At 33.2% G+C, this 27,724-nt stretch overlaps 1 protein-coding gene across 10 annotated transcripts in view; it reads left to right on the forward strand.

Annotated features, from left to right (window-relative positions):
* Positions 1-27,724, forward strand: part of Dmd (dystrophin) — a 2,486,572-nt gene that overhangs the window by 1,119,984 nt on the left and 1,338,864 nt on the right. For all 10 annotated transcript variants that reach the window (XM_004850043.4, XM_087189971.1, XM_087189973.1 and 7 more), the window contains 3 exons: positions 3,933-4,174; positions 9,369-9,549; positions 26,588-26,733. In XM_004850043.4, the coding sequence (XP_004850100.2) occupies positions 3,933-4,174; positions 9,369-9,549; positions 26,588-26,733 (569 nt within the window). The remainder of the gene's footprint in view (positions 1-3,932; positions 4,175-9,368; positions 9,550-26,587; positions 26,734-27,724) is intronic.

A 27,724-nucleotide genomic window follows, 5' to 3' on the forward strand; every position in this document is an offset into this window, starting at 1 on the left:
AAATGATTTCAATAAGTATTGTTCATGATGCCTGGTGAAGTAGTGTTTGTATTCTTAAGAAGCTGACAAAAAATGAGAGGAATCGATGCTCCAGTGATTGATACTTAGCAGATATTTACATTTACAAACTATCATAGAAGGTAAAAATTTCAATTGAGTTAACCAGTATAGTTCTATGAAATATTTCTACATAAAAAAATTACATGCAATATAAGATTTTTCATATGCAAATGTTCATTTGGAAAACAGATACTTTATTTGGTCTAGAAAATTGTTAAGGAGCCTCCTTTGAATATTACTAGTAGGACTGACAGATATATGATCAATTAATTCATGAAATTAAAGTAATGTCATGTTAAATTTAAATTAAGAGAGATACATTGAGTAATATGTCCTGTGACAGTACTTTTGAGCCCCTAATTATTTTAAAGCAAACTTGAAGCAAGAGAGACGGTGTGTTTGTTTGTGTATGACTTTTTGTTTCTGTATTATTGCTTTCCTAACATCTGTCTTCATGGGGAGTAAGCTATTGTTTTGGTGTTGAGTCAGTTCACAAGTACAATGTTGTTACTCTTTTTCTACACTAAACTGAGAACTCTATCAGATACTGCCAGTGGTGACATATTTCCATGAGAGTTTTGTAGTTTACAATAGGTTATACACAGTGGAGGAGAAAGTACATTACACAGGAATTAATACAATGGTGACATATAAATCATTCATAAGACTTCTGATATACTGTGCCTTTACTAGAGGCCACTAGAATTTTTTGTGTTTAATTTTTGATATGATTGTCCTTAATTTTAAATTATTATCAATCAATGGACAAGCATTCCAGAATTCTTGAATAAATTCTGATTATTACATCACCAATTATTGATATAACTTCTTTAAACACATTCACATATACTGTACTTCATATACTGTACATTTAAAATCCGAAATTAGTTCTGTTATATAAAGTTCATACTAGTTTTTAAAATGTTAATAATTACATTTTCCTAAATGACTGCTTTCATTATAATGACCCCCTCCCATCCAAATTTTAACACTGAGAAATCTGGGCTCTTGTTTTCTACCTATTCTTTTTCATACTCTGTATAATGAAAATTGTCTAACATTTACTGGTTGCTTCATAGATGTAAGATTTTGCCTAAGTACTTCATATATGTTAACTCAGAGCCTTCATAAAGTTGATTTTATTTTTATCCACATTTCATGGATGAGAAGAATGAAACCACTTCATTTAGTAAGGCACGTTCAAATTGAACTCTGATTCTTACTATTCATTTCTATACCTTTCTAACAATTCCCCATTTATCCTAACATGAAATTGTTTCCTTTACCCATTACTGTTTTATTTTCTCCTATTACATTAGAAAGATCAGTATGTGTATAACTATTTTTGCTTACAGTGTTATAAAGTTGTATAAACTTAACTTTTCTCGTTTATTATAATTCTTTGCATGGTGATGCTTGGCATCCAGAAAATTTTTGGCACGACTTACAGTTTTGTCTAATGATCCACATAACTCACTTAAACCCACCCTTTTAGTTTTAATAATATGCAGAACATATTTTTGCTTCATTATAGCTTACCTTTTTCATAAAATTAACATACGTTATTTCTACTGAAAATTAATTTTTGGCTCTGGTTCTCTAATTTATAGGAGTTTTTACATGATTTCTCTGTGTTCCCTTACCATGTAGCCAAATGTTAAATGAGACTCTATCCAACATCAGTTCATCAGCACATTTAATTGACTTTGCCCTCTCTTATTTGTCTACTGAATGTTTGGTTTATATTGACTTTCCCCCCATCATGGACTTCCTTCTTATAACTGCACCTTCAACATATGCTGAAAATATTTTTCTTAAACATTTGATCATTTGAATCCATGGGAAATTTTTGAGATAGTGCATGACATAATTTAAAACTTCACCTGTGTATTGTGAAATCATGCCTTTCATTTCCCAGAAATAGTTTTAAAACTTTATCATAATACTTTTCCCAACTTGAATGTCTATAAGATTGAAATTTTAGATCCTTCTCAATTATTTGGGCTAAACATCTTCATCTTACTACCACCAGTACTTATTAATATCCTCTATAACATATTTTGGTATAAAACTAAATTATCATGAACAGCATATCATACCATACATCCACATGACTCAGTAAGATCAGTTGTTCCCATAAGTATTAATGGGGTACTAAGAGTATTTACTTCCTGTAAATCATAGGCCTTTTTATAGTAGGATATGTGGATATGTTATTTCTTATGCTTTCCTCCATTACATCTCTTTAAAAATGTATCAGCCAAAATAGAGAGGATTTTAGTCAATAATATTTGAATTTTTTACCCTCTGGTGTCACCCTGGGTAGTATAATACTTTGAAATTACTGAAATTACTAATTAGATTCATGTATGAAAGGAATTGAGCAATCTGGTTTGGCAGCATAGTATGATTAAAACAATTTGAAAATTATAATATCTGACCCGAACAAAGTAAAATAATATAAAATAGTTGTTGGAGTTAAAACCATATTTTTAGTCTTTAAAACAAATAAAATGAGTGGCATGTACATGTTAGGCCTTAGATTTGCTAGAGATGTCCTTCAGTCTTTTAAAGAACTGAGTTCTCTTTTAACTATATCTTATTTCAGGAAGTTAGTAAGATGAACATTGATAAAAGGAGATTTTCTTAAATAATTTGGTTTCCTAATAAATCATTTTTTCCCCTGAAATACTTTAGTTTAGAGATAGGGTTTTGCAGTGAGCTTATACTCCCTCTGAGATATCTGTACATAAATATAGAAATATGAAAATTTCAAGTGTTTCATATTTTTAAAAAACTTGTGTCTTCAAGTTTCTTTTAAATGCATGTTATCACATTTAATCCATTTCTTTTTATATAATGTAACTTATTAAGGAAGTTCTATATAATTTTATATATCTAAATGTAAGTGTTTTGAACTCCATTTCACAACACAAACAAGGGTTGACTATGTCAGTATACTGTCATGCTGTGTGTATAGGATAATACATACTTGAGTTGGCTTCGACAAATACTAAATGGTGAAAAAATTTAAATACCGTAAACATCATCTACAAAAGGATTTAACATATCCTCTGACACAAAATAGCTACTCCAGAAGGATAATAGTGTACTTGTAGTTCCATTGTGTCCTTGATATAGTACACTTTATTTGCTATACTTGATTTTTAAAGTTTCACATTTTAAAGTTTTACATTTGTAAGTGAAAATATTTTCATAGATTTGTTGTTCTGAGTGTTTGTTTCACTTAATTGCCTCAGTGGGCAATCTGTTTCTGGACAACTATAGCAAAAATAAAGAATAACTGATCTTGGATAAATTCGTTTTTAAAAAATACAAATAATATTTACACTCATTGCCTTATTAGTTTTTAAAAGTAAAAATGCAGGGCTGGGGATTTAGCTCAGTTGTTTCGCCACCTGCTGCGCATGCACAAGGACCCGAGTTTGATCCCCAGTACCAAAAAAAAAAAAAAAGTAAAAATGCAAGTTACTTATAGAAAATAAATTTAATTATATATAACATGTTTAATGCCTATTTAGAAATATTAAAAAGTATTTGATCATGATCAGCCTTCCTCCACTCCATCACAGCCTTCGCCACTTGATTTTTATTTAAATATACTCTACTCTTCCACATCTTAGGTCTCTCTCACTTATTATTTTTATGACATTCACAGTCATAAGGTGCGACTCTAATATTCACTCAATAATCAGAAAACACTTCATACTTCTAGAACTTTATGAGTAAATAAATGATTTTGTTTGAAATCATTCATATGATGAATACTTTTATAATAGAAACACATTGGTTTTCAGATTGTTTCAGTCTGTGGTTTCAAGAAACATACTTAATTTTTTTTTTCTTTCTAGAGGGTGTTAATGCTGACAGCATCAAACAAGCCTCAGAACAACTGAACAGCCGGTGGCTAGAGTTCTGCCAGTTGCTAAGTGAGAGACTTAACTGGCTAGAGTACCAGAACCGCATCATCACTTTCTATAATCAGCTGCAACAATTGGAACAGATGACAACCACTGCTGAAAACTGGTTGAAAACCAAACCCACCTCCACTTCAGAGGCAACAGCAATTAAAAGCCAGTTAAAAATCTGTAAGGTAAGGATTTTTCCTCCTTCCATTTGAATCATAATTACTAGGCATTTCTTGGTGATTACCAAAAGGACCATAGCCAAATGTTTGGTAATGAAATTCTCGCCTTCTAGAGATTTAGCTTAAAAAAAAGATCAAACATGAATAAAGATCAAAAGATGAATAAAATCAAAGATCAAAGCATGAATAAAGAAAATCAGTTCATATAGATAACATGTAGATACTGAAATCTTAAAGTTTTTTCTAGAAAAATTATTCATAGCTATTTGTTGTCAGTTTGCTGATGGATGAGACATTTAGGGAGGGTTGAAACCACATGAAGCCTGTAAAATGTCACCTATACTTTAGAGGTTTTCTTTGCTAATAATAAGGTCCAGTCATATGATGAAAAACTGGAATCCATACAAATAGCTGGAAACACAAGTCAACACCAAATAGCCATGCTCTACAATTGGGTGCATAAGGAAAGTCACTAAAATTGATGGCCCACTCAATTTAGGAAAATTTGTGTAAGTTTTCATTGCAGACATATTTTACGAGTGTGACGAGAGTATTGAAAAACCTCCAGGGATAGTGCAGTGACTCAGCAACAGAGCTGTTGCTTCTCTTAGACCAGAAAAAAACAGGAAGAGAGTTTTTGGAAACTCAGAAGGAGAGAGTTAGATCTTCATAGTAAAGAGAGGGTTAAGAGCCAACCCAAGGTACCCTGATGGAAATGGAGCCAGAAAATAAGTGCCCTACTTTATTCTCCCTGCCTCACTGTACTGCATTTGGATAGGGCTCCCCACTGACTCAGCATAATCACAGAAGGCCAAGGATAAGGAGCTTTTCTCTGTAAATATCTGTCTCCTGAGTCATAGGGAAAGGTGGCCAGTGAAGTTCGGATGGGCAACATGATTGAATTGGCACAAACTGGCCTGAGAAGGAGCTTAAAAGAACATATCTGCAAGTGTATAAAAACTGGAAATATATAATCACGAAAAGAGCTTGAATTTTCTCATCATTACTATGACCTGTGCACTTTCATGGGAAATTGATTTGAGGATGGATTAAAAGGTTTTCAGGATGAACATTTAGTGATAGATTGAGATGATTCTATTTAATATGAATGGTGGTTAATTTGCATATTTTTAAAAGAATAGTTTAAATAAAGGGTGACTGAAAATGGAGAGGTGACAGGGTTATGTCTGGAAACGGAATTGAACCCAGAAAGTTACTGGAAATTCAAAGCTATTTTTAAAGGGAAACAATGGAAGGACTTGTCGTTTTTTCTTTGAATATTAGAAATAAAACTTTAGTAGGAAAAAAACTCAAAGTATATTTTTGGATATAGAATATACTACAGAATTGCAATTTAACTTATTAGATAAATGTACAAACTAAGAAATTTCTGCATTTAGATACATCTTGTAATTTAATAGTAGAATCCATATGTTTTTCTGTGAATTAGAGGAATAATTCACACGTATTATTTCTTGCAACAAAAATATATTACTTTAACCTGATTCTTGTGATTCAGTTATAGAAATTATTAATAGATTCTATAAAATGCTCTCACCTTTGAAATATATATTCAGTGCAGTATCTCTAATGTGTCTAACAAAGGTAGTAAGTGTGTCAGCTAGCTTGGGCTGCCATAGAAAATAACACTGATTGGGTGATATAAACAGTAAACAGTACAATTCTCTTTTATCAGACTTCTAGTGTTTGGAAAATCAAAGATTAAGGTCTAGCTACGTTTAACTTTTGGCAAGGGCTCTTATATTTGCTTGTAGATGGCCAACTTCTCAAAATGTCTTCACACATGACTTTTCTAGGTTTATGTACATGAAGAAGGAGGATAGAGTACACACACACTCATGAGCATGCTAGCAACAGTGCCTGGTTATATAAAGCCACCACCCTATTAGATTAAGACCTGCACCAATGACCTCTTAACCTTAATTGCCTTCTAAAAACTATTTCCAAATATTCATAAATTTTCATTGTGATTTAGGGCTTCAACATATATATTTTGAGGAAGCACAGTTCAGTTCATAGCACTAGGTTTTGGAAATGAATGAACATTATTGACCCTTGCTTCATTACATTTACATAGAGAAGAGAGGCGCTAAGCCAATGAATAAATAGATATAAAATTTCCACTGGGACAAATGGTTCTGCAAGTCTAAACAATTTGGGAACATTTTTAACAGGGAAAATCTGAACTAGACAGAGCCCTCAAGGAAAGCTTCCTTGGTAGAGGAACATTTGAATTGAGTCTATTGTGATGAGTTGGCATTAAGCAAGAGAACTGTGGCTAAAAAGTACTTTAATTAGAAAAAACATGGTGTGAGGGAAAAATAAAGATCAGTTGAAAGCCAGTGTGAATGCTGAGAATAAAGGGAAGGAGAAGAGGGCTGAGGAAGAAGGTAAAACTGCAGACAGATTGATGATAAATAGATAGATAGATAGATAGACAGACAGACAGACAGATCTTCAAGCCATGATTTGGAGGACATGCAAGGATCTTGATGTTAAACTGAGGAATAAATGGAAGTCACTGGTGACTATATTAAATACTCTCCTGGGTTGATGGAATCACAGAAATTAAAAATATTTATTTTGCTTCATCCAGCCACAAAGTTTCAGATCTGATGATGAAATCCCATTTCTCTTTTTGAAGTATTTCTTTCTTGCCCTTTGGTTTCTGAATTTAATGACCAATTTAAATAAAATATTTAACCAGATAAGCTTAATACTTATATAAGAGCTAAAGTTATATTATTTGACTGTGATTGGTGATAAGTGAATAAATTATTTTACCCTGCATATCATTTCTGTTATTTGAAGATATTTTTATATTCGAAGATAGATTTAGTTCATAATCTAGTGCTCAACAAAAATGATTTTTAATAGTTTTATAGTCAGAGAGGCTTTTTAGAATTGGAATAAATCCATGACCCTTTCCCAAGAAAAGTACAGTAGCTTCTATCAGGTGAGCATATAATTCTGAAGGATAAACACACTCAAGGAAGATGTTTAATATGGAGAATGACCCACACCAAGCACTTTAATGGAAAGGATGGCTAACTATTAACATACTTATAATTTTGAATACTTCAGTTCCAAATGATCTCTCCCATGATTTATTCTAAAATTTTTAGTCTCAACTGAACATTTGCCCAAATGTTTTATTAGTTTCAAAGTCCCCACCGTTTTGCACAACACACTTGGTTATATTGTAAGCTCTTTCTAGAGCTCCCTAAACAGGAAAAATATCTGCCCTCCATCTGGCCAAATGTAAATCAGGTTCTTAAACGTTCACAGCAGATGCCAGGGCTGCTATTTGCAAATCAAGTGTAGAAAGCATGTGTGTTACTGTAATAAAAATACAGAATATTATTACCCGTTATCTCGTCTAATTCTTTATCTATTGATATGAAATAACCATCTAGCACATGATTGAGAATATTTATATTTGAATGAGGGCAATGGTTCATCTCCAAATTTTTCTAAATATATTCAGTCTTCGCCTACCAAAAGATTTCTGTTGTCAGAGATAAACTGACCTGAATCGACATACATAGTAATAACCACATAACATTTCGCTGGAAGTTTTCTTTATATCTTCTAAAACACAGAACAAATGAGATTGACTGTTATGTAGTCTTGCTACCAGAAAAGGGTTTATGTGACACATTTATCTAAGCCAATGCTAACACAAATTATTCTCTCCAAAAATCTATGTACACATATCCAAAATGAACAATTTATTTTATTTCACCGTTGCATTTTGCTTTGCAAGAAGCATAGAGTTAAATTTAGTTCATAATTGCTGTAATTTTTTTAATTTTCCCCTCTTCATGATTGGCTCATGATCCAGTTTTTAATTTTAATTATCCAAGTTTTTATATATTAAATTATAAACAACCACCAAGTACTTTTTTGTAAAGGTAGTGTAAGTATGAATAGTAGGTAAGCAACCATAGTAGTAGTAATTTTCAAAATATCTGTTTAGGTTTAAATTATTTATGCATCAAATACAAACTAATTGCAACTTTACTGGAAACAAAAGTATGAAAATAAGTGAAGAACAGATGTGTCCAAAAAGTAAAAAGTAAAATGCAAGGGACAAATTCAAGCCACAAAAGTAATTTTAGATGTCTTACAAAAATACTGAAAAATTTAAAAGAAACAGGTACATGGATTTCAATAATGTATTATATTTTATCAGATTTATCAGAAATATTATTTCAAGGTTCAATCAACATTTCAAAACTGTGAGATGGTTCATGTTCTTAATTTTTCATGCTCAGTGATCAAAAGTCAGTGTTCATTTTAAAATTCTAGCACATGTAAGTTGGGACTAGCCACGTGCCAGGTGTTCAGTGGTCAAATGCATCTAGGGACTACTGTATTGTACAGCACGTTGCCATCCATGAGACTTTACCATCCAAACCACAGTACACTGACAATGAAAGGTGGTGCTATTAATAATTATGCTAGGCCAAAATAAAACCTAAATGGGTAATCATACTATTTGAAAGAGTGTGACAATTGCCTGTTTGGTCAGGAGAAGCAATGAGGCCATACAAAAGGTAGAAGATTACAGATTTTATATATATACATATATATATATATTAGTATCCATGCACATATGTACATATGTACAAATGTAGGCATACATATAATCTAATATATATTTACAATTAAATATAGTATGTATATACATACTATGTCATATATATATTATGCAAAATGATATGTACATATATTACAATTTATATTTTACACACAGAAATTGAAAGAGAAAACATTGTTTATTTAATGATGTTATAATTTCAAGCAAAGGCACACAATTTTGAGATAAGAGGATTGCATTCAAATATCCATTTTTTATTTATGGAAAGGATTGTAGGTTATTCATAGTACTTTTCAGCCACAAATATATGTACCTATTAGTGACCTAAAAATGAGATCATCTTGAAATTACAGATCATTATATATGAGGACACAAAATGAACAAAGAGCTATGGTATTCTTAAACTGATGATTTGTGATAGAAATTTGCCTAAATCATCATGGATGTTTCCAATTGAATTTTGTTAAGAGTATTAAGCAAAGATTTATCACTGCCTTTTAACAACTTCCTTTGCAAAACTGTAATATATGCAAAGCAAAAATCTTATTTATTTTACTACCTTAAATTATCATACAGGATGAAATCAACCAGATGTCAGCTCTTCAACCTCAAATCGAGAGATTAAAAATTCAAAGCATAGCCTTGAAAGAGAAAGGACAAGGGCCAATGTTCCTGGATGCAGACTTAGTGGCCTTTACAAATCATTTTAACCAAGTCTTTGCTGATATGCAAGCCAAAGAGAAAGAGCTACAGACAAGTAAGTAAAATACTTTAAAAAGCTAAATGAAATTTTCCAAATTGGTAATTTGTGGCAGAAAGTACTAACACAAAAGAATAACTTCTATCAATCGAATCATCCTACCTATAACCTCTATTAACAAGTAACAAAATATTTGTGCTGGAAAACAGATATGTTATATTTCTTTCTCTAACTTCGGGACTTTTTTGAAGAACAAATAAAACATGCTTTATATAGCCATAGTTTCCCCTGAGTGGTTTGCACATTTCAGAATTAGGCATTTTGAATAGTGAAGAGAATAAGAGTAGGTGAGGCTGTGTGAGTAGACTTTCATTAAATCCAGTGTGCTCTCTGTTCAAGAATATTTATGGAGGCGTTTTTGATACTTCTATCAATTCATTTGAAGAGTGTTGTAGCTATAGCATACATGTGGAAAACTGAAATTCAGCAAAAGAAAAATAATTCTTAGGGTCACTTTTTAATCAGTATAATTGCACAGATTCTCCTTTTCTCCTTTGATGAGAAAAGAAAAGATAAAAGTGAAATAATTATGCAAATACATTCCATATAACTAGTACATTAAGATATCTCTTTTATCACTCACTTGTTTGCATCTTTGATATTAGTGCTGTCTGCTGAGAAATAGTTCTGTGTATCAGTTTAATTATCAAAACTAAAATTTCTCTGAGAGATAGGTTCATGAACAGTTTTAAGCAACAGTAAATAAGCTAATATTCTACCATACACATGTGTACATATCTTTATGTGCACACACCAAAGATTACAGAGTATAATGGATACCTGAGGCACTAAGATCAAATATTTTTAAAAATTCCTTCTCTAAATTCATTATGAGAAGTACAAGAATGTATTTGTTTTCTACTAAGACTTTAACTCACTGGAAAACTTATTTTCCTCTTGCTTTTCTTTGTAAATAGTCAAAATATTTACCATAGAAATTATCTAGGATTAATATACTGAAATAAATGGGCCTTCCTTAATGTCCTAGCTTTTTAGTTTTATACAAAGGAAATGAATTACATAAAGCAAAAGGTAAAACTAAATTTTTCTTTTGCTTCAAAGTGATTTTTGTTAAGAGTTTATTTTGCTGGTAGGGAATCCAGTAGTAAAACTTTAAAATAATCCCAGCTCCCTCTAGTGGATTTCAGTACACTTGTTGCTGTGCCTCTGCACATTCGATTTGCGAAAATCTTTTCAACATCCCAAATTTTCTGTGTATTATTTAATAGTAAGTATTTGGTCCTGTCATGAAATCCGTAACCCTCCCTTAACGTGAGGCATTTTTAATGACTTTCGGTAACTGATAGGAAAAAGAGCCTTTTCACTAGAAAAAAATTTTAATTTTTATATGCCTGGTAATTATATTAAGGTTCACTCATTTTCAGCTTAAAAATGTTCAGAATATCAATGCTAAATACCTGAGATTTTCCTGTTCTCCTACAAAGTACTTTACTCAAGCCACCATCAATCCGTCCTTTTCATCATCTGTCTTTTCCTTCATACATACATATGATGATTTTTAATCAAACTGCCCTTGTTTTCCACTCCATTTATCTCCAAATGAAATAACTTCTCTTCTACTTTATTTACTAAAGCATTTCTAATATTTTCTCTTACCATTTGGGACACTTGCCTTAGGTGATTAATCCTTCATTAAGTGTAACAGGCATATTGTAAAGGAAATTTACAATATTAAATCACATTGCTCTTTACTTTGTTAGTTTATAAGTATTTCAAATAATTGTACATATATATGCTGTACTCCCAAAACAGCACTTGAGAGTAAATTTCAATTCTCCTATTTCCCCACAGTACTTTGAACATATTAAGCAATCAGCAATAAGAGCTAACAGAAACACCTGGCCACCTGTCCTAACTTTTATTTTCTTTTAAAATTTTTCTTCACTGCCTTTCTGACAATGGACATACCCTCTCTTTAAACATATGCTTTCAGTAGTGGAAACCATTTTAAGGAATTAGTGGTTGTACCCTGGCATAAGGGATACGAGAAAATAATATTAAAAGATAAAATGCACACTATTTTCATAGTACTTTTTAATCTATGAATAAACTCCTTATAAATTATTTTCCTTAATCCCCAGAAAGTAACTCCTTGAATACTTATTTTGTTATCCAAATGTCATATATGAGCTGATGGGGCTTCAGTATATGAAAGGATGAAGATAGAATGGTATGAAAGCTATATAGTATATGTGAATTTCATAACATTATTCATAATAGATAAAAAGTAACAAAACAATTGTCCATCAACTCATAAATACATGACGAAAATACGTATATCTGTACCATGCAATATTATTTAGTAATAAAAATGAGGTAGTAAAATAAGCTACAGCATAGATAAACCTTGAAAATATTATGCTAAGTGAAAGAAGCCAGTCACAAAAAAGCATGTATTATATGATTCCACTTATATGAAAGGTCCATGATAGGTAAATCTGTTTTCTTTTCTTTTTTTGTACTGGGGATCAAATTCAGGACCTTGCCCTTGCAAGGCAGGTGTGGTACCACTGAGCTAAATCCATAATAGATAAATCTGTAGAGACAGAAAGAAAAGTCGATTAGTATTTGCTTAAGTCAAGGACACTGAGGAGGTAGAATTATCTCCCAAGACAATTGTTAAAATACTTTCCTAGAAACTATAAACCAGAAAAGCTAAGTTCTTTTCCAGATGAATATTAAAAACATAAGACCTACTCTGTAGCCTGGTTTAGTGGTACAGACCTGGAATCTCAGCTCTCTGGAAGGCTGAGGCAAGAGGATCGGAAGTTTGAGCCCAGCTTAGACAATTTAGCAATTTGGCATGATCTCATCTCTCAAAATACATAAGTAAATAAGTAAATAAATAAATAAATAAATGAAATGAAATGAAAGCTGGGGATGTAGCTTTGCAAAAAAACCCTGTGTCCAGTCCCTAATCCCCAGTACTGAAAAACAAAAAAGACCTAGTTTGTCTTAATATATTTTTTTAAGAATAGGAATAATTCATTGGGAGAAAGAAAGCTTCTGCATAAGAGAGACAGAAGGGGGACCGGAAATTGGGTTGCCCGCCCACCCCATGTTTCAAAGATGTTTTATACAGCAAAGCCATGTGGTGAGGCGGGTACAAAGTGGGACAAAACTATAAGATCCAATGGAAATTTACAAGGTGGGCATGAGGTGGGAAAAAAACATGATACCAATAAATTATAAGTACAGTCACCCAGGTAATATTGATTAAATGGGGATCAAATGGGAAGATAAGTCATATACAAGGAATTTCCCATTTAGAATATCAATTACTGCTATCTATCTCTAGGGAAATTAGTACTTTTTTTCCTTTTTATAATGCTAGCCAGTGAATGTGCCTCAATTGTTCTCCATGTTGGTTTCTTGCTGTGTTGGCTCCTGGAGGGCTGACACCTTAAGGGAGGCCCTGTCTACCTGCCAATAAGATATCTAATTAACTTACCTATCTATAATATTTCCCCCTATGAAGAAGTACCCCTAACTGCTGTGAGGGGGCAAAGGGCGAAGACAGTTTCGGCTACTTCCAGCTGAAGAGGGTCTTGTTGGGATCAGCAGTTATGGAGTTACTCTACAGAGTCTATCTAAAGGCTCTCGATAGATGCCAGGCATTGTCATCTTAGTAGCCATATAGCTGTGAGTCTGGTGGAGACGAAAGCCAAAGAAACAGTTAAGAATACATGGGCTAAATAATAAGGTCAGCAGGACTGCTATGAATATAGCCAGCAAAGGTTTGCACTGGGAGGAACTAGTAATAGCCTACCACACAGAGGGTAAGGAGAAGGTCCAGGGGACTTCAGAATCCAACATAGAAGTCATATTATATAGTTTAGCAGTTATGAGCTGTTTACAAGTTCGATCTGGTGGATCCCGGTAAAAGAAGTCTAGCACATTTGTCATTGGTTCCATTTGTATCACTGCTTGGAGTTGGTAGCCTCAAAGAGGTGGGATCTTGTAGGAAAGGTTTCTTTGTGTCCTGGATTTTTGTTGACCTTGAGGGGCCAGGAAGAAAAAATTGGCTGTCCTCATAGCCCAGTTACCTTTTTAGTTTTGGTCTCTAGACTTTAGTTGTTGAACACCTCCAACCAGTAATCTCGGTGGAAGACCTCCAAAATGATATAGGGAGAAGAGATGTAACTCCCAAACCTACTAGATATCCGAAATGCGAGTTCATGTTCTCTAAAATTGAAGAATGAATTCTAGGAACAACAGAGGTTAAGAGTAGGAAAAATTTATTGGGAGAAAGAAAGCTTCTGCCTAAGGGAGACAGAAGGGGGACCAGAAAGTGGGTCGCCCCTGTCATAATCTATTTTAACAAAGAAGATATTAAATTTTTATCAATAGAAATAAATGAAATCTATAATAGAATTTGAGTTTATTTCAATAGTGAAGTAGAAACTATGTCAAGAAAATAATAATTAGGATGATTGTTGATTGGTTTGCTTTGGTTTGGTTTTTGAGAAAGTAGGAAAAGTGACATTAGTTATGAACATAGCAGGCATTTTTTTTTGTCCTAAATTTCAAATGTATACTGTTATATTCTGTGCCCCTGTGTGGCTGGTACAGCACTGTCTTACTCATCTATTAATTAATAAACTATTTGGGAACACTTGTTATATGCCATGAAATTGTTACACACTAGGAACTTAGTGGCGAAAATCAAGAACAGTGTTTATGTCCATATGAAGCTTACAAAAAAAGACAATAAAATGAACATCTGAATAACATTGCAAGAAATTATACTCATTTAGGTGTCAGACACCTTGATACTGGATAAGTGACATTTTAACCAAACGTGTAGAATATGTAGGTGTCAGTGTGAGGACTTGCAGAAAGGACATTAAGAGGAACCAAAGTCAGAAGAAATACCAAAGTTGATGAAGAAGGACTTGACATATCCAAGAGACAGAAAGGAGACCAAAACTGGAACCTAGCAAATCATGGAAAGATTTAGGGTGGTATTCCTGAAGGTCCTTGTATCAATCAGTCTGTGCTCACTAGAGATGCAACATGTATGAATATGTAAGGATTTACAAGGTAGGCTTACAATGGCTGCCCACAGAGTCAGGTGTGGAAGAGTGCAAAAGGGTTCGCTGCACATTGAAGATCCAAAGGATCCAGTCAAAGGTTAAAGGCCTGCAGCTCACTGTAGTGTCCCATCTGAGTCTGTATCAGGAGGCCCAAGGATCTGCAGTGGAAGGCTGAAGAATCTGTGAAGCCAGGAGATGACATTCAAGGTTAAGGTGAAAACTAGAGCTCCTCTGAAGAAACAGAAGCGAGCCTTCCTTCTTTATCTTCATTTCACTCCATCCATTGGTGCCACTCACATCACCCAGGGTGGGTCTTCTGTCTTCAGTGAATCCCTTCATTCACACCCAGAACTGTGGTGTTCCAATTTAACTGGGTGTTTTTCACTCAAATTGACACAATCATTTAACTATCACAGCCTTTATAATGCATCTGTTAAACTTTGAGTTTTCTTTTAAGAGTAGTTAAAATTTCCAAAAAATATTCATTAAGGAAATTAGTTAATCTGATATTCACTTCCAAAAAGTCAGCCTCTAACTGACATGAAGAAAAAAATGGAATATGGGCTGGAGGAGAAACAGGAAGACAGGTCAAAATAATAGTCGTACAAGCGATAGTTCGTTTCATCTTGAACTACAGTTTTGATAGGGATGGTTAAAAAAGAATTGATGTAGCTTTTGAAGAAATGATGATCTGGAAAGGTGTGTTGGGTGGATATTGTTATGATTACAGGGGATAATTTTCCTCTTGCAGGGATAGTAGAAAAAATTAGGGTATTGAGCAAAAATCATCTAAGCAAAATTTCAAGCTCTATGGCTAGACCGTGCAACTCCATATTAAGACAATGAGATTGGAATAAGAAATAAATATTGACTTCACTGAAATCTTCTAGTTATAAGTTATAGGATTACTTTCTTAAACTTTTAAATTTTAAATGTTATTTTAATATATCAAGATGAAGGAAACTTTATTGCAGTAGACACATGCTCTGTTGCTTTCCTTTGTTACTCCAGAGTCAATTAAGAAAAATATATTTTTCAAAATGACTTTAAGGTATTTTTTTCATTTTATTTTTATCAGTTCTGCCAACAGCAAGAATAACAGACATATGTATTGAAATTTTTTATGTATTTGATATCATGAGATACAAGGATTGCTGTTGACCTGAAGAAACTTAGAAACATATGCTAAATATCAAGTCATAGGATAAAACATAAAATATTCGTTTTTAAAATTTAACAGGGTTTTTTGAAGATATTGTTACGGAAAGAATATTACTAGTTTTAGAAACAAATGTGTAACAGGGAAAATTCAAGAAAACAAAGCTTATATTGTAACAAATAAGTATTATTGTAGTTCATATTATATCATCTTGGTTAGGGAAATATAACAGAAATAAAAATAAATCATTTGTTAAAGAGGTGAATGATAGAAAAGACCCAGACATCAGTTGATTTGTTGTTTTATAAGTATTTCAAAAATCCTAATGTGATTTTAAATATAATTCCTATTACCCCACATGTTTTGCTAATATCAGGTGGCATCTAGGGCCCTTCATGAGATCAGAGCCTAAGCCACAGGGATGTTTGGCAGAATGAGTGGCGCTCATGCCAGATTTTATTTATTTATTTTTGTTTATAAATTTATTGGCACATTTTAGGTATACAATACATTTACATTTATCGTTGGGTGTTTGTACCTGTACATGATGTATCTTGGTTCTTATTTTTTCTCCCATTACCTGTGCACCCTTCACCCCCTCCACCCTCCCTATTTACATAGACTTCGTTTCCACTTTTTTTTTCTTTCCTCATAATTTTTCCTTTCCCTTCTTCCCTTTCCCCTTCCCCTCCCACTTTGTTATACCTTTGGACCTTTTCCTATTTCAAGTATCAATTATTCATTTTAATCATTTTCATCCTTATTTATACTTTCAGTTTCTCACACTAGAGAAACTATTTGATATTTACACGTGTGTCCTATTTATTTCACTTAAGAGTATGACTTCAATATGCATCCATTTAGCTATAAATGTCTCTAGTTTCTAATTCTTTATGGCTGAGTAGTACTCCATTTTATAAAAAAAATACATCTTCTTTATCCAGTTTCCAGTCGATGGGCACTTGGGCTGTTTCCAAGCTTTAGCTATTACAAACTGTGCCGCTATAAACATAGGTGCACATATATCGCTGTGGTATGATTCTTTTAATTCTTTGGGAAAGATTCCCAGTAGGGGAATAGCTGGGTCAAATGGGACCTGTAGTCCTAGTTCTTTGAAGTATCTCCGTACAGATTTCCACAGTGGTTGCACCAGTCTGCACTCCCACCAACAATGGAAAAGGGTTCCTTTCTCTCCACACCCCGCCAGCGCCAGCATTTGTTATTGGTAGATTTCTTGATAGCAGCCATTCTTTGTGGGGTGAGGTGGAATCTCAGTGTTGTTTTCATCTGCATCTCTCGAATGACCAGTGATGTTGAATATTTTTTCATATGTTTATTTGCTGCTTTTACTTCTTTATCTGAGAAATGTCTGTTCATTTCAGATGCCCATTTTTGAATTGGGTCTTTGAATTTGGGAGGTCTGATTTTTTTTCAATTCTTTATATATTCTCAATAGTAGACCTTTGTCTGAAGTACAGCTGCTAAAAATTTCTTCCCACATTGTAGGTTGTCTCTTAACTCTGTTGGTAGTTTCTCTTGCAGTGCAGAAGCTTTTTAATAAGATGAGATCCCAGTTGTTGATTCTTTGTGCTAGCTCCCGTGCTACTGAAGATTTGTTCAAAAAGTCTTTTCCTATCCCAATATCATCAAGAGTTCTACCTAACTTATCTTCCAGCAAGTTTAGTGTTTCTGTCTTAATATTTAGATCTTTAATCCACTTTGATCTTAGTTTAGTGCATGGTGATTCATGCCAGATTTTAATATTGCCATTCTTCACATGACTGTATTAAGTGACCAGAAATCTATAGAATAGTTTTTACCTTCCCAAATAAATAATTGAGCAGCATGATAGCCCTTAACATTTATTTTACCAATAACTAACAACACAGGCTTCCCAACATAAAACCACCTTTATTAATTTTCATTTCCTCATATATATTTCCCTAATCATAACACATTTAGAAATAATCTGTGTTTTAAATATGATGCTTTAGCAACAAAGCAGTGAAATCTATCATAGAATAGTTTATTTTGTGATGAAAGCCACATAGCTGTAAGTAATATAGGGCTAAATATTGAATCATTTGGTCACATTTTTTATACATCTGGCCTGGGTCAAATTATGTCAATAGCACCCTTGAGGTCTTTTAGGATGATAGATTATTAGATGTGTTGATTGTTTTATTGTATCAGTAAAGAGAAACTTAGCTGGATTAGTAATCGATATTTATATATAAAATGAAGAAAATTAATTTCCCTACATGGAGCTAGACTTTTTCTTCTCCCAGTTTGGGATCATAATGAAGGCATCCACAAACATCTTACAAGTGGTAGGTAGAGCAGCTCCCACAGAGTTTGTGTTTCAGAACATTGGCTTCCACATATGACATTTTCTTTCTTTTTAATCTGAAACAGAATTATGAATTCTTCACTGGAATTCTCCAGTATGTCTGGGTCAAATGAAATATTCCACTCAGTTGCAGATTTGTCAAACCATTTACTGAATATTGGTAGCAAGCCTTGTTGTAATTGTGTAGTGTTACCTTCCAAATAAAACAATAAAGTGTGAATTTATGTTCATATGTGGGTGTATATTTTTGTTTTCCACCTTGACTAAGAAATTTTATTAAATGTAGTATTTCCCAAACTAATCTTTGGGAATTTGTTTCTTTAAAAAAGCAACAAAAGTTTTCTTATTATAAAAGTAGCTGTCTCTTATGGTAAATTTCAATGGAATGTAATGCCAAGTTTAGAAGAGGCTTGAAATATAAATAAAAAAAATATCCTGAGCATAATTTACTAATACAAAGTGATTACTGTAAAAGTTCATTGTCAGACTCTTTAGCACAGATACACACAATAAAAATCACACAGATTCATTAATGAAAAACTGGTATCAAGTCGGAGAATCTTATCCTATGAATATTGTCCATCTTTAGAATTCAGATTTAACTGAAAGAAAACCTCTAAGCTTCACTTTTAGTACATAAAGGAGAACGGACGGAATAAAATCGATGTGGTTTCTATCATAAGTACAATCATGCAGTTGACTTGTATTCAACTGCTTTAAATCTCAATGAATTTGGTACTTGATACATTTTGACATGAAACATTGTCCCAGTACTCATTTCTTGGTACTGAACACAAGCTAGAACTTGTCAGTGTAGATTGATTCGTGACTTGCTACACTTTCCAGCCAAGACAATTTGTTTGGTACTCACATTTTTGATACTTTTCAAGCCTTCTGAAACCAACTGATGACAAATACCAAGGTATCAGTGTATAGTAAATTTATAACTATATTCAATTGATACACATAATTATGAGGAAAATATTGATTCCCTGACAAATTTGATTATGATATCAATGTGATGTTTCACTTATAAATATAGTAAAAGTAATATATTTAATGAATTAATAAATTCTGTGAAAATGTAAATAATGATATCATAAACAAATTGAAAACATGCAGCAATTGTAATCACATTTGTTATTGTATAACCTCAATAATTTAGCCAACTGTTTGAAACATGTATCTGTTAGTGGCTCATTTCTTTATTATTTTCTGAGGGACTGTATCATCCCATAGATTTTTGGGGGGGGTAATTTTTTTCACTTTTCCTTGTCAAAAATAGCTCTGTCTTTTGGAACAGAATTGAAAGTTGGCTTAGCAATCAGTGAATACAGAACATGAGTAGTTACACAAAGTAAGGTCAACAGTTCAGGCATTGAAATAGTTCACTTATTTGTCCCATTAAGTTTATTGGTACATTTTAGGTATACAAGATAGTTACATTCATCATTGGGATCTTGTCCCTTTACATGATGTATCTTGGTTCTTATTTTTTCCCCATTCCCCTGCCCTCCCTTCAGCCCCTCCACCCTTCTCCATTTACAAAGACTTTGTTCCCATTGTTTTTCCTTTTATCCTTCACTTTTCATTAAACAGAGAAACCAGAGAAGGCTAAAAGGGAAAGTCTAATATGGCCTTCCTTAGAAATGAAGCAGACATGTGATTATAGCCTATGAAATATCTGTTACTACAGCTCTTTAGCTACATGTACTGCTCGGTCAATCAACTTACACATGAGTAGTGGAGTAGCTAGTTCAGAAACAATGGACATTTGACAAGTTTTAAATTTGCAATGTATTATTTATTGTAGTCACCATCCTGTTCAATAGATCACTAAAGCTGATCCATCCTGTCTAAATGAAACTTTGTGCCCTTTGATCGGTATCACTCTTTCTCTATCCATACACTTCCACCAAGCTGTGGTAACCATCATTCTACTTTCTACTGCTATGAATAAGAAAATACATACAATTATGGTGTATCAACTTAAAATTTAAAAAAGAAGCCATGGACTTGATAGATCCGGTTTCAATTATAAAATTTGTCCTGTGCAATCCATCTGTAGATCAACCAGAAAATTTACTGAAGATCCAGATATAAAGGAGGAAATCTACCTAAACATACTGAATTAGAGCTTGGAATAAGATTTTTTATTAATACAAAACCATACCCCGTGCCCATGATGATCCTTGTACGTTTGACCAGTTTTGAAAGGAAACTGCAAAATTGGATAATATAAAGTATTCAGTAGACAATGGAAATTAATATGTCCTTTTTAGGTTTTCTTTAATAGAAAATAATCAAGTCATATTACTTTTAAATATCTATCTAGAATTACACTGATTGGTGTTGCAGTGAGGGTTTGGAAGTGAATGGATTTAATACAGGACACATAATTTATAGAAGTATTTAATAATAGTCACCCAAAAAGTCAAATGCAGAGGAGTGCAATAGATCTGTCTGTGCACTAGAGACCCAAAGAATCCAGCCGAGGGGCTGGATCCCACAGCAGTGGCCCACACAAATCCAACCAAAGGCCTAGAGTCCAAGGCAGTGTCCCTACCATTCCAGCCAGTGTCCCATGCAAGTCCATATGGAGCATCTGCACCAGGAAGGCCCAAAGACCAGTGGTGGAAGCCAGAAAGGCTGCACTGGTGGGTTGAAGGATCTGTGCCACCATGTTGAGGGATTGGCACTAGAGCCAGGAAATGACACTCAAGGCGAAGACCAGAGCTCCCCTGAAGAGAACAGCAGGCATCCCCAGTGACAGTGAGGACCCACCCTCCTCCACCAAAGAGACCAGCCATGTTCACATTAGGAAAACCAGCCATGGCAAGCTTCTCTACAAAAATCAATAGCACATAATCTTCCCCTCCAGGTCTCTTTTATTTTTTATTTATTTTTATTTTTTTCCATTAAGTTTATTGGTACATTTTAGGTATACAAGACAGTTACATGCCTCATTGGGATCTTGTACCTCTACATGATGTATCTTGGTTCTTGTTTTTCCCCCTTCCTCTGCCCTCCCTTCACCCCCTCCACCCTTCCCTATTTACAAAGACTTTGTTTCCATTTTTTTCCTTTTCTCATATTTTTTCTTTTCCCTTCTTTCCTTTCCCCTACCCCTCCCACTTACCCTACTCCTTTGGACCTTTTCTTCCTATTTCACAATAAAATGGAGTACTACTCAGCCATTAAGAATGAGAAACTAGAGACATTTATAGCTAAGTGGATGCACATTGAGGCCATACTCTTAAGTGAAATAAATAGGACACACATGTGTAAATACTGAATAGTTTCTCTAGTGTGAAAAACTGAAAGTGTAAATAAGGATCAAAGTGTATAATTGATATTGTGAAATAGGAAGCAGAGGTCCAGGTCTCTCTTTATGATGTTGGCAACAATCCTCAGGTGGATCTTCCATGCCTTGAACCACACTGATTCAGTTCGGTTGGGTGTTCCAAGTTAATCATTAGTTAATCTACCACTATTGGCATGAAAAAATAGATCAAATTTCTCTTTTTTAATTTGTTTTGCGGTACTGGGGATTGAACCCGAGGCCTTTGAATTGAGCTATATTCTCAGCCCTTTTTGTTTTTTTATTTTGAAACAAGATCTCCTAAGTCACTAAATTGCCCAGGCTGGGCTCAAACTTGTGATCCTCCTGCCTGAGCCTCCCAGAGTGCTGGGCTTATGGATGTCCACCACCATTTCTAGTTCATTTTATAATTTAGAATATATTAGTGTTCATTTTCATTTTTTATTTCAGAGATGTTTATTTCATGCAGATGCATGCTGAAAAAAAACATATTCTTTAGAATTTATTGCATTTCCCTCTTTATTTGTTTCTTCCCATTTGGTTTTTCCTCATTTATTTATACATAAATGGATGCCAACTGAGTGTCGGGCAATCTATGATATTTTGAAGTGTACCTATTAGTCCCGTATCTGTTACTTTAATACATTGAGTTTGATAATCTAGTAAATCTGGAAGCCTATATTTCTTCTCATTTAACACAGGTGCAGTTTTGTTTTTTGATATGTTTTTAATTGACAAAGTAATTGTACATATTTATAGGGTACATTTCATTACATGTATACAATGTATAATGATCAGATCAGGATCACTGAAATACCTGCCACCTCAGATATTTTTTATTTCCTTTCAAATCGTTTTATTGTTTTAATTATACATACCTATGGGGTACAGTGTGGTAATTTGCTACATATATACAGTGTACATCAAACCTTGTGAGTTACCATAGATAAAATTTAATCTATCCCCTGAATGCTACTAATACTAAATTTATCCCTGATTAAGCTAAACAATTTTTAAAAGTCATGGTGAAATATTCTGTGCCATATAGTAAACTATGTCTAGGTAATAATATATGATTATTAAATATTACTAATATTCATACAATGTTTAACTAAACCTAAAAATATAAAACAGTTTCATCTAATTCATCTAATTCCTTTAGTCTTCACCTATTATTTCTTTTATCTGATCATCATTTTCTTTCTAGGAGGAATTAGAAGCTAATTTTTAAATTCATACTCTGAATGGGTCAGAATAAGCATTTATATGCACTATATGTGTTTATATGTTGGTGTGTGTGAATGTGTCTTCAAATTATTTGAGAGCCATGTCTCGAATTTCTCTGGATCTGGTTCTCCAAAAGTAATCAACAAATGGGTCTCTATTCAACTTTTCCTCTTTCCCTCTAAAGGGAGTTTTGCTTTTGCTACTCACATAATTAAAACTTTATATTAAACTCACCATTTCTACTTAGCCTTGAGTGTGTCTTCTATAATTTCCTATTTTCTTGTATCTCTCTTCAGTGATAATAATAGTATTAGAAACAAATCTGTTATGTACTTTGTAATGAACTAAATAATTAGCAAATACAGAACAATTTAGAATAAAATATAGCATCTTATTATCATCTACAAGGGATGTCATTTGAATCGCTCCCAGGAATGACTTCCCTCCCTTTGTTTCTGAGGACACTCTCCTTGGCTCACTTTGCTCTTTTCACACTGGCCTGCTCGCAGTGATCCTACCCTAACAGAGGTGTTCATGCTTTGGAAATCCTGCACTTATTATTCCTTACCTGGAAAACCTTTTCTCTGATAGAAACAAGGCTCTCTCCTTTACTTCTTTTAAATTTATTTAAAGGGTACTTCCGCAGTCATTTTCTATCATTATTAAATTATAGTTACTAATTTGTTATATAATTTCATTATGTTCAAAGAACCCTTACAAAATAAAAAGTTTGAATAATGAAAAAATTTGTACTACCTAATAAACTTAAGAGTTTGAATATTGCATAACAAATTGACATTCCCTGTTGTCCCTCTTAAATCCATTTCATTCCTCATGCAGATCACTTGTCTGTCTATTCTTAATGTCATCCCCTGCTCTTCCCATTAAGACTACATTTTCCTAGATTCTCTTAAAAGCTGGCTATTCGCTTGGGTAAGCCAGTAGTACAAAGCCCTTGAGCAATACTGAATTTAGAAAGAGGAGGTAAGCAAAATTATTTTTTCTCTCATTGCTTCAGGTTGCATTTCTATTAGAGGTTAAAAATGAGTCCTCCAAGGCTCTAGATCTCATTGGAGATGTTACTCTTCAGGAATCAAACTTCCAACAAAGAAAATCCTTGTCAATTCAGTTTCTAAGTGGGGGCCCCCTGATTACTGAGTGTTTATAACACTTTTCCCAAATCTTCTCTTATCCCTCCGACCCTTGGGATGTTTTGATTCCTGCTACAGCAAATCTGTGGGCTGCCCACCATTCTTTGTGTAGATCCCCATTTATTTTCACAATTTTTGCATTGCATTTTCTATTTTAAATTTGTTTTAGAGCATGATATGAAAGGATTCTCTGTTGCCCCTTTTCTCATTACCTCTCATTCTCTTTCTCCCATATAACCCCCTTATTTGTTTTTCTTGACAGTAATTTCTATTAGTTCTTCTAATCTATGTATTTATTCATCTGTTCATTTCTGGACTCATCAACTGAATTTTAAGCATCAAAAGAACTGAGACGTTTTTAATTTTTGCATTCCTGGTGCTCAGAATACTGAATGCATATTTGCTGAATGAAGGAAAAATAAATGAACAGCCTCATCCCATTCTCCCCAAAATATCGTCACCCTTTTATCTGTAAATGAGGTCTAAGGCACTAAAAGGTTAAGTAATTTGCTGAAGCTAGTGAGTAGATAGCCAAGTCCCAAACCTCTTTTCTGAACTTCAAAAGCAGACTTCCTAATTGGTATGCTACACAGCTTCTTCCTGAAAAAATAGGAAAGAGAAGCAATCCTGTTAGATGTTCATAAATACGTGTTTATCTCTTTCTAATAAAAAGTAATTCCAACATTTTTCACTAACTCTTTTTATACTTAGCTCTCCCTCCTGACATATATTCATCATCTGGATAAAATTGGACTGATTAATGTCATAACTGGCAAGCTTTTAATGCATATTTGACTCAGTCACTGCCATAAAGGAAACAAGTACTGTTTCCCAGCATATGCGTATTTTAAGTTCAATTAAATTAATTGTTATACAGTTTACAATCCACCCCCTTGTTTCTGTCCTTTCTTCCAGATCTCATTCTCAAATGCCTTCTCAGATGCAACTCTTTGATATAGCTCACAATTTATTTACTTTCCTGCCATCACATATCTCCATCTTTGCTTTTGTTTATTAAGAATTATCTAGCATTCAAGAAAATGTGTCTCGTAGGTAGAGAAACATGCTATTCACATGAAATAAAACGAGTTGTAAAGTACACAAGATGATCTTTCACTGAGAAGTTAAACGTGCTCAGAGTAAAGCAAGTTTCTTAAAATAAATTTGGGCAGGAAGTCTCAAATCTAGGAATATGGAACTGCGTCCTCCATTTCTACCTTTTCAGTAACTATTTCTAACACTTTCTCTAAAATTACCTTAACTTTCTGAAGATGCCATTAAATAGTATAGAACATACTTTCCTATATTCGCATTAATATAGAAGGAATTGGTATAGAGAAATGACACTCTTGTCCTATCTATTAAAATTATGAGATTTAATGTTATCATTTGATGTGGTAATATAAAATAGGACTTTGCATTGTTATTTTACCTATTTAAAATAGTCATGCATTATCTCTTCAAATATAGATTCTGCCACATTCTTTCTGGGTTATATTTAGTTTATTTCTGACCTATCTTCAAATTCAATAATTCTTTATTCCCCCTTGTTCAATTTACTGTTAAACACATCCACTTAGTTCATATTTTCATTTATCATATTTCTCGGTTCCAGAATTTCTTTCTGTGTACCCTTAAAATCTGTTATGTTGTTTTTATGGATTATAATGCTCAGCAAAAATTTAATCCCACATTTAATCTTTTTGATCATGGTCAGTATGATTACTTAAATCACACATATATAAGATGGAAAACATATGTGCATATATAGAGACATTACATGTATTTAATGCATTCCCTAATATGCATTGTATAAATATTATATTTTAAGAGACCTAATATGCATATATTGTTATTTGTATTTTACATAGTATATATATATTTGTCAAAACAGCTATCGAATGTGTACAACCACTACCAAGTGTGTATTTTGTCACTTTAAGTATACATTTGGTAGTGGTTTTTACTGTGAAGCCAGATGGGCCTCCATTAAAATCCTGGCTCCTACACTAACTACTTCACAATAAGCAAATTTCTTGACCTTTTCTTTTTTTCTTTTTTTTTTTTGGTACCAGGGATCAAACTCAGGACCTTATGCTTTCGAGGCAGGTGGCGGCACCACTGAGCTAAATCCCCAGCCCTTGGCCTTTTCTTTAAATAGTCCCAGCTTCACCAGGTGTAAATGGGGTTAACAATGCATATCTCACAGGTGTTTTTTTTAAGATTTGAGAATGGTAATAAATGTTGAATTATTGTTAGAGTTCCTGATATATACTAAGCACAAATAAATTGGTTTAGCTTTAGTAAAATCAGAGGTGACATGATATGATTTAAAATATCAAGGGCTTTGGATGATGATACTGTTTTCTCCAAAGGCAGATGATAACGTGCAAATGAAGTAGCCTTCAATGTTACGTACAATCGGACTCTACTCAGTTTCTCCAAATGTAATCTAAATCATTTTTACACATTACTCAACTCTGTTTCTCCGTTTTCTGACTTTACAGTGAGTTTACCAATACAAACTTTGCAAGGCTTATTTGAAAATTCAATGTAATGTATGTAAGATTCCTGACATACCAGACATATAGTAGGAATTTATCTTCATGGTTATAATCATACTCTACTTCAAATTTTCACATTTTATAAATATTTGAGATTAGTAGTATGATTGAATTTGCTGACAACTTAAAAAAAGTGACAAAGTTTAAGATGGTTGACTAATTCTCTTTCTTTCCTTTTTTTTCCCCTTCTTTCCCTCTGACAAAGTTTGTGACACTTTGCCACCCATGCGCTATCAGGAGACAATGAGTACCATCCGGACATGGATCCAGCAGTCAGAAACCAAACTCTCTATATCTCAGCTTCATGTCACTGAATATGAAATCATGGAGCAGAGACTTGGAGAGTTACAGGTCTGTAGATATTTATGTATTATAATGAACACAGTGTAGATCTCATTCATCAAGAACTCATATTGATATAACCTTAAAAAATTAGAATTAAATCAATGACAAAAGTGGTGGCTTAGCAGTTGAACCAATGAAGATAAGATTTTAAGAATAAAATTTATGCATTCTCCCTTCCCTCTCTACATGTGTATATACATGTATATATATATGTGTAATGTGTATATAATTAAAAATTATATCACTAAAACAATTATGTGGTACATTTATGAAGTATAATTTTTGGTTTTTAGTATACATTTTCAAACATACTGCTTTTGATTATTATAAAAACTTATCGGGCCGGGGATTTAGCTTAGTGGCACCGTGCCTGCCTCACAAGTACAAGGGATTGAATTCAATCCCTGGTACCAGAAAAAAAAAAAATCCAAACTTTAGGGCCCGGGGATTTAGCTCAGTGGTTCTGTGGCTGCCTTGCAAGCATAAAGTCCCAAGTTCAATCCCCGGTACCAAAAAAAAAAAAAAGTAATAATAATAAAAGACTTATTATTTTCCCCTATTGATTCATTATTTATAACTCAATTCTCAAAGAGAGAGTGATAAAGTCACTATTTTTATAAAATTAATTTGAATGTAAATACTAATGAAAAGTAATATTATAATGAACAATTTGAATTTTAGTAACCATTTTAATAGTCTTAGGAAAGATATTGATAAAAAAAGAAAAATATTGATATGAAGAATGAATAACTTCTAAGAGATGTGAGAATATATTTCCTACTGATTCTAAAAATTTTATGCTGTATATTGAATCTTTAAGATTTGAAAACATTCATGAACTATATTAGAAGCAGAGATAGTATGTTAACATTTTGAGAATTAAATTAAGATGAAAAGTTTAAAAAATGTAACTTTTTATGAGTCCTTATTATGAGGTTAATATTTTTAAGAATAAATTTCTTTGAAGAAGTTTAAACATTTTTTTGTATAGATTGGC

The sequence above is a fragment of the Heterocephalus glaber genome, unplaced genomic scaffold (assembly GCF_053883595.1).
Source record: "Heterocephalus glaber isolate CG9 unplaced genomic scaffold, H.glaber_assembly_v1.0 deba00001547, whole genome shotgun sequence".
NCBI lineage: Eukaryota > Metazoa > Chordata > Mammalia > Rodentia > Bathyergidae > Heterocephalus > Heterocephalus glaber.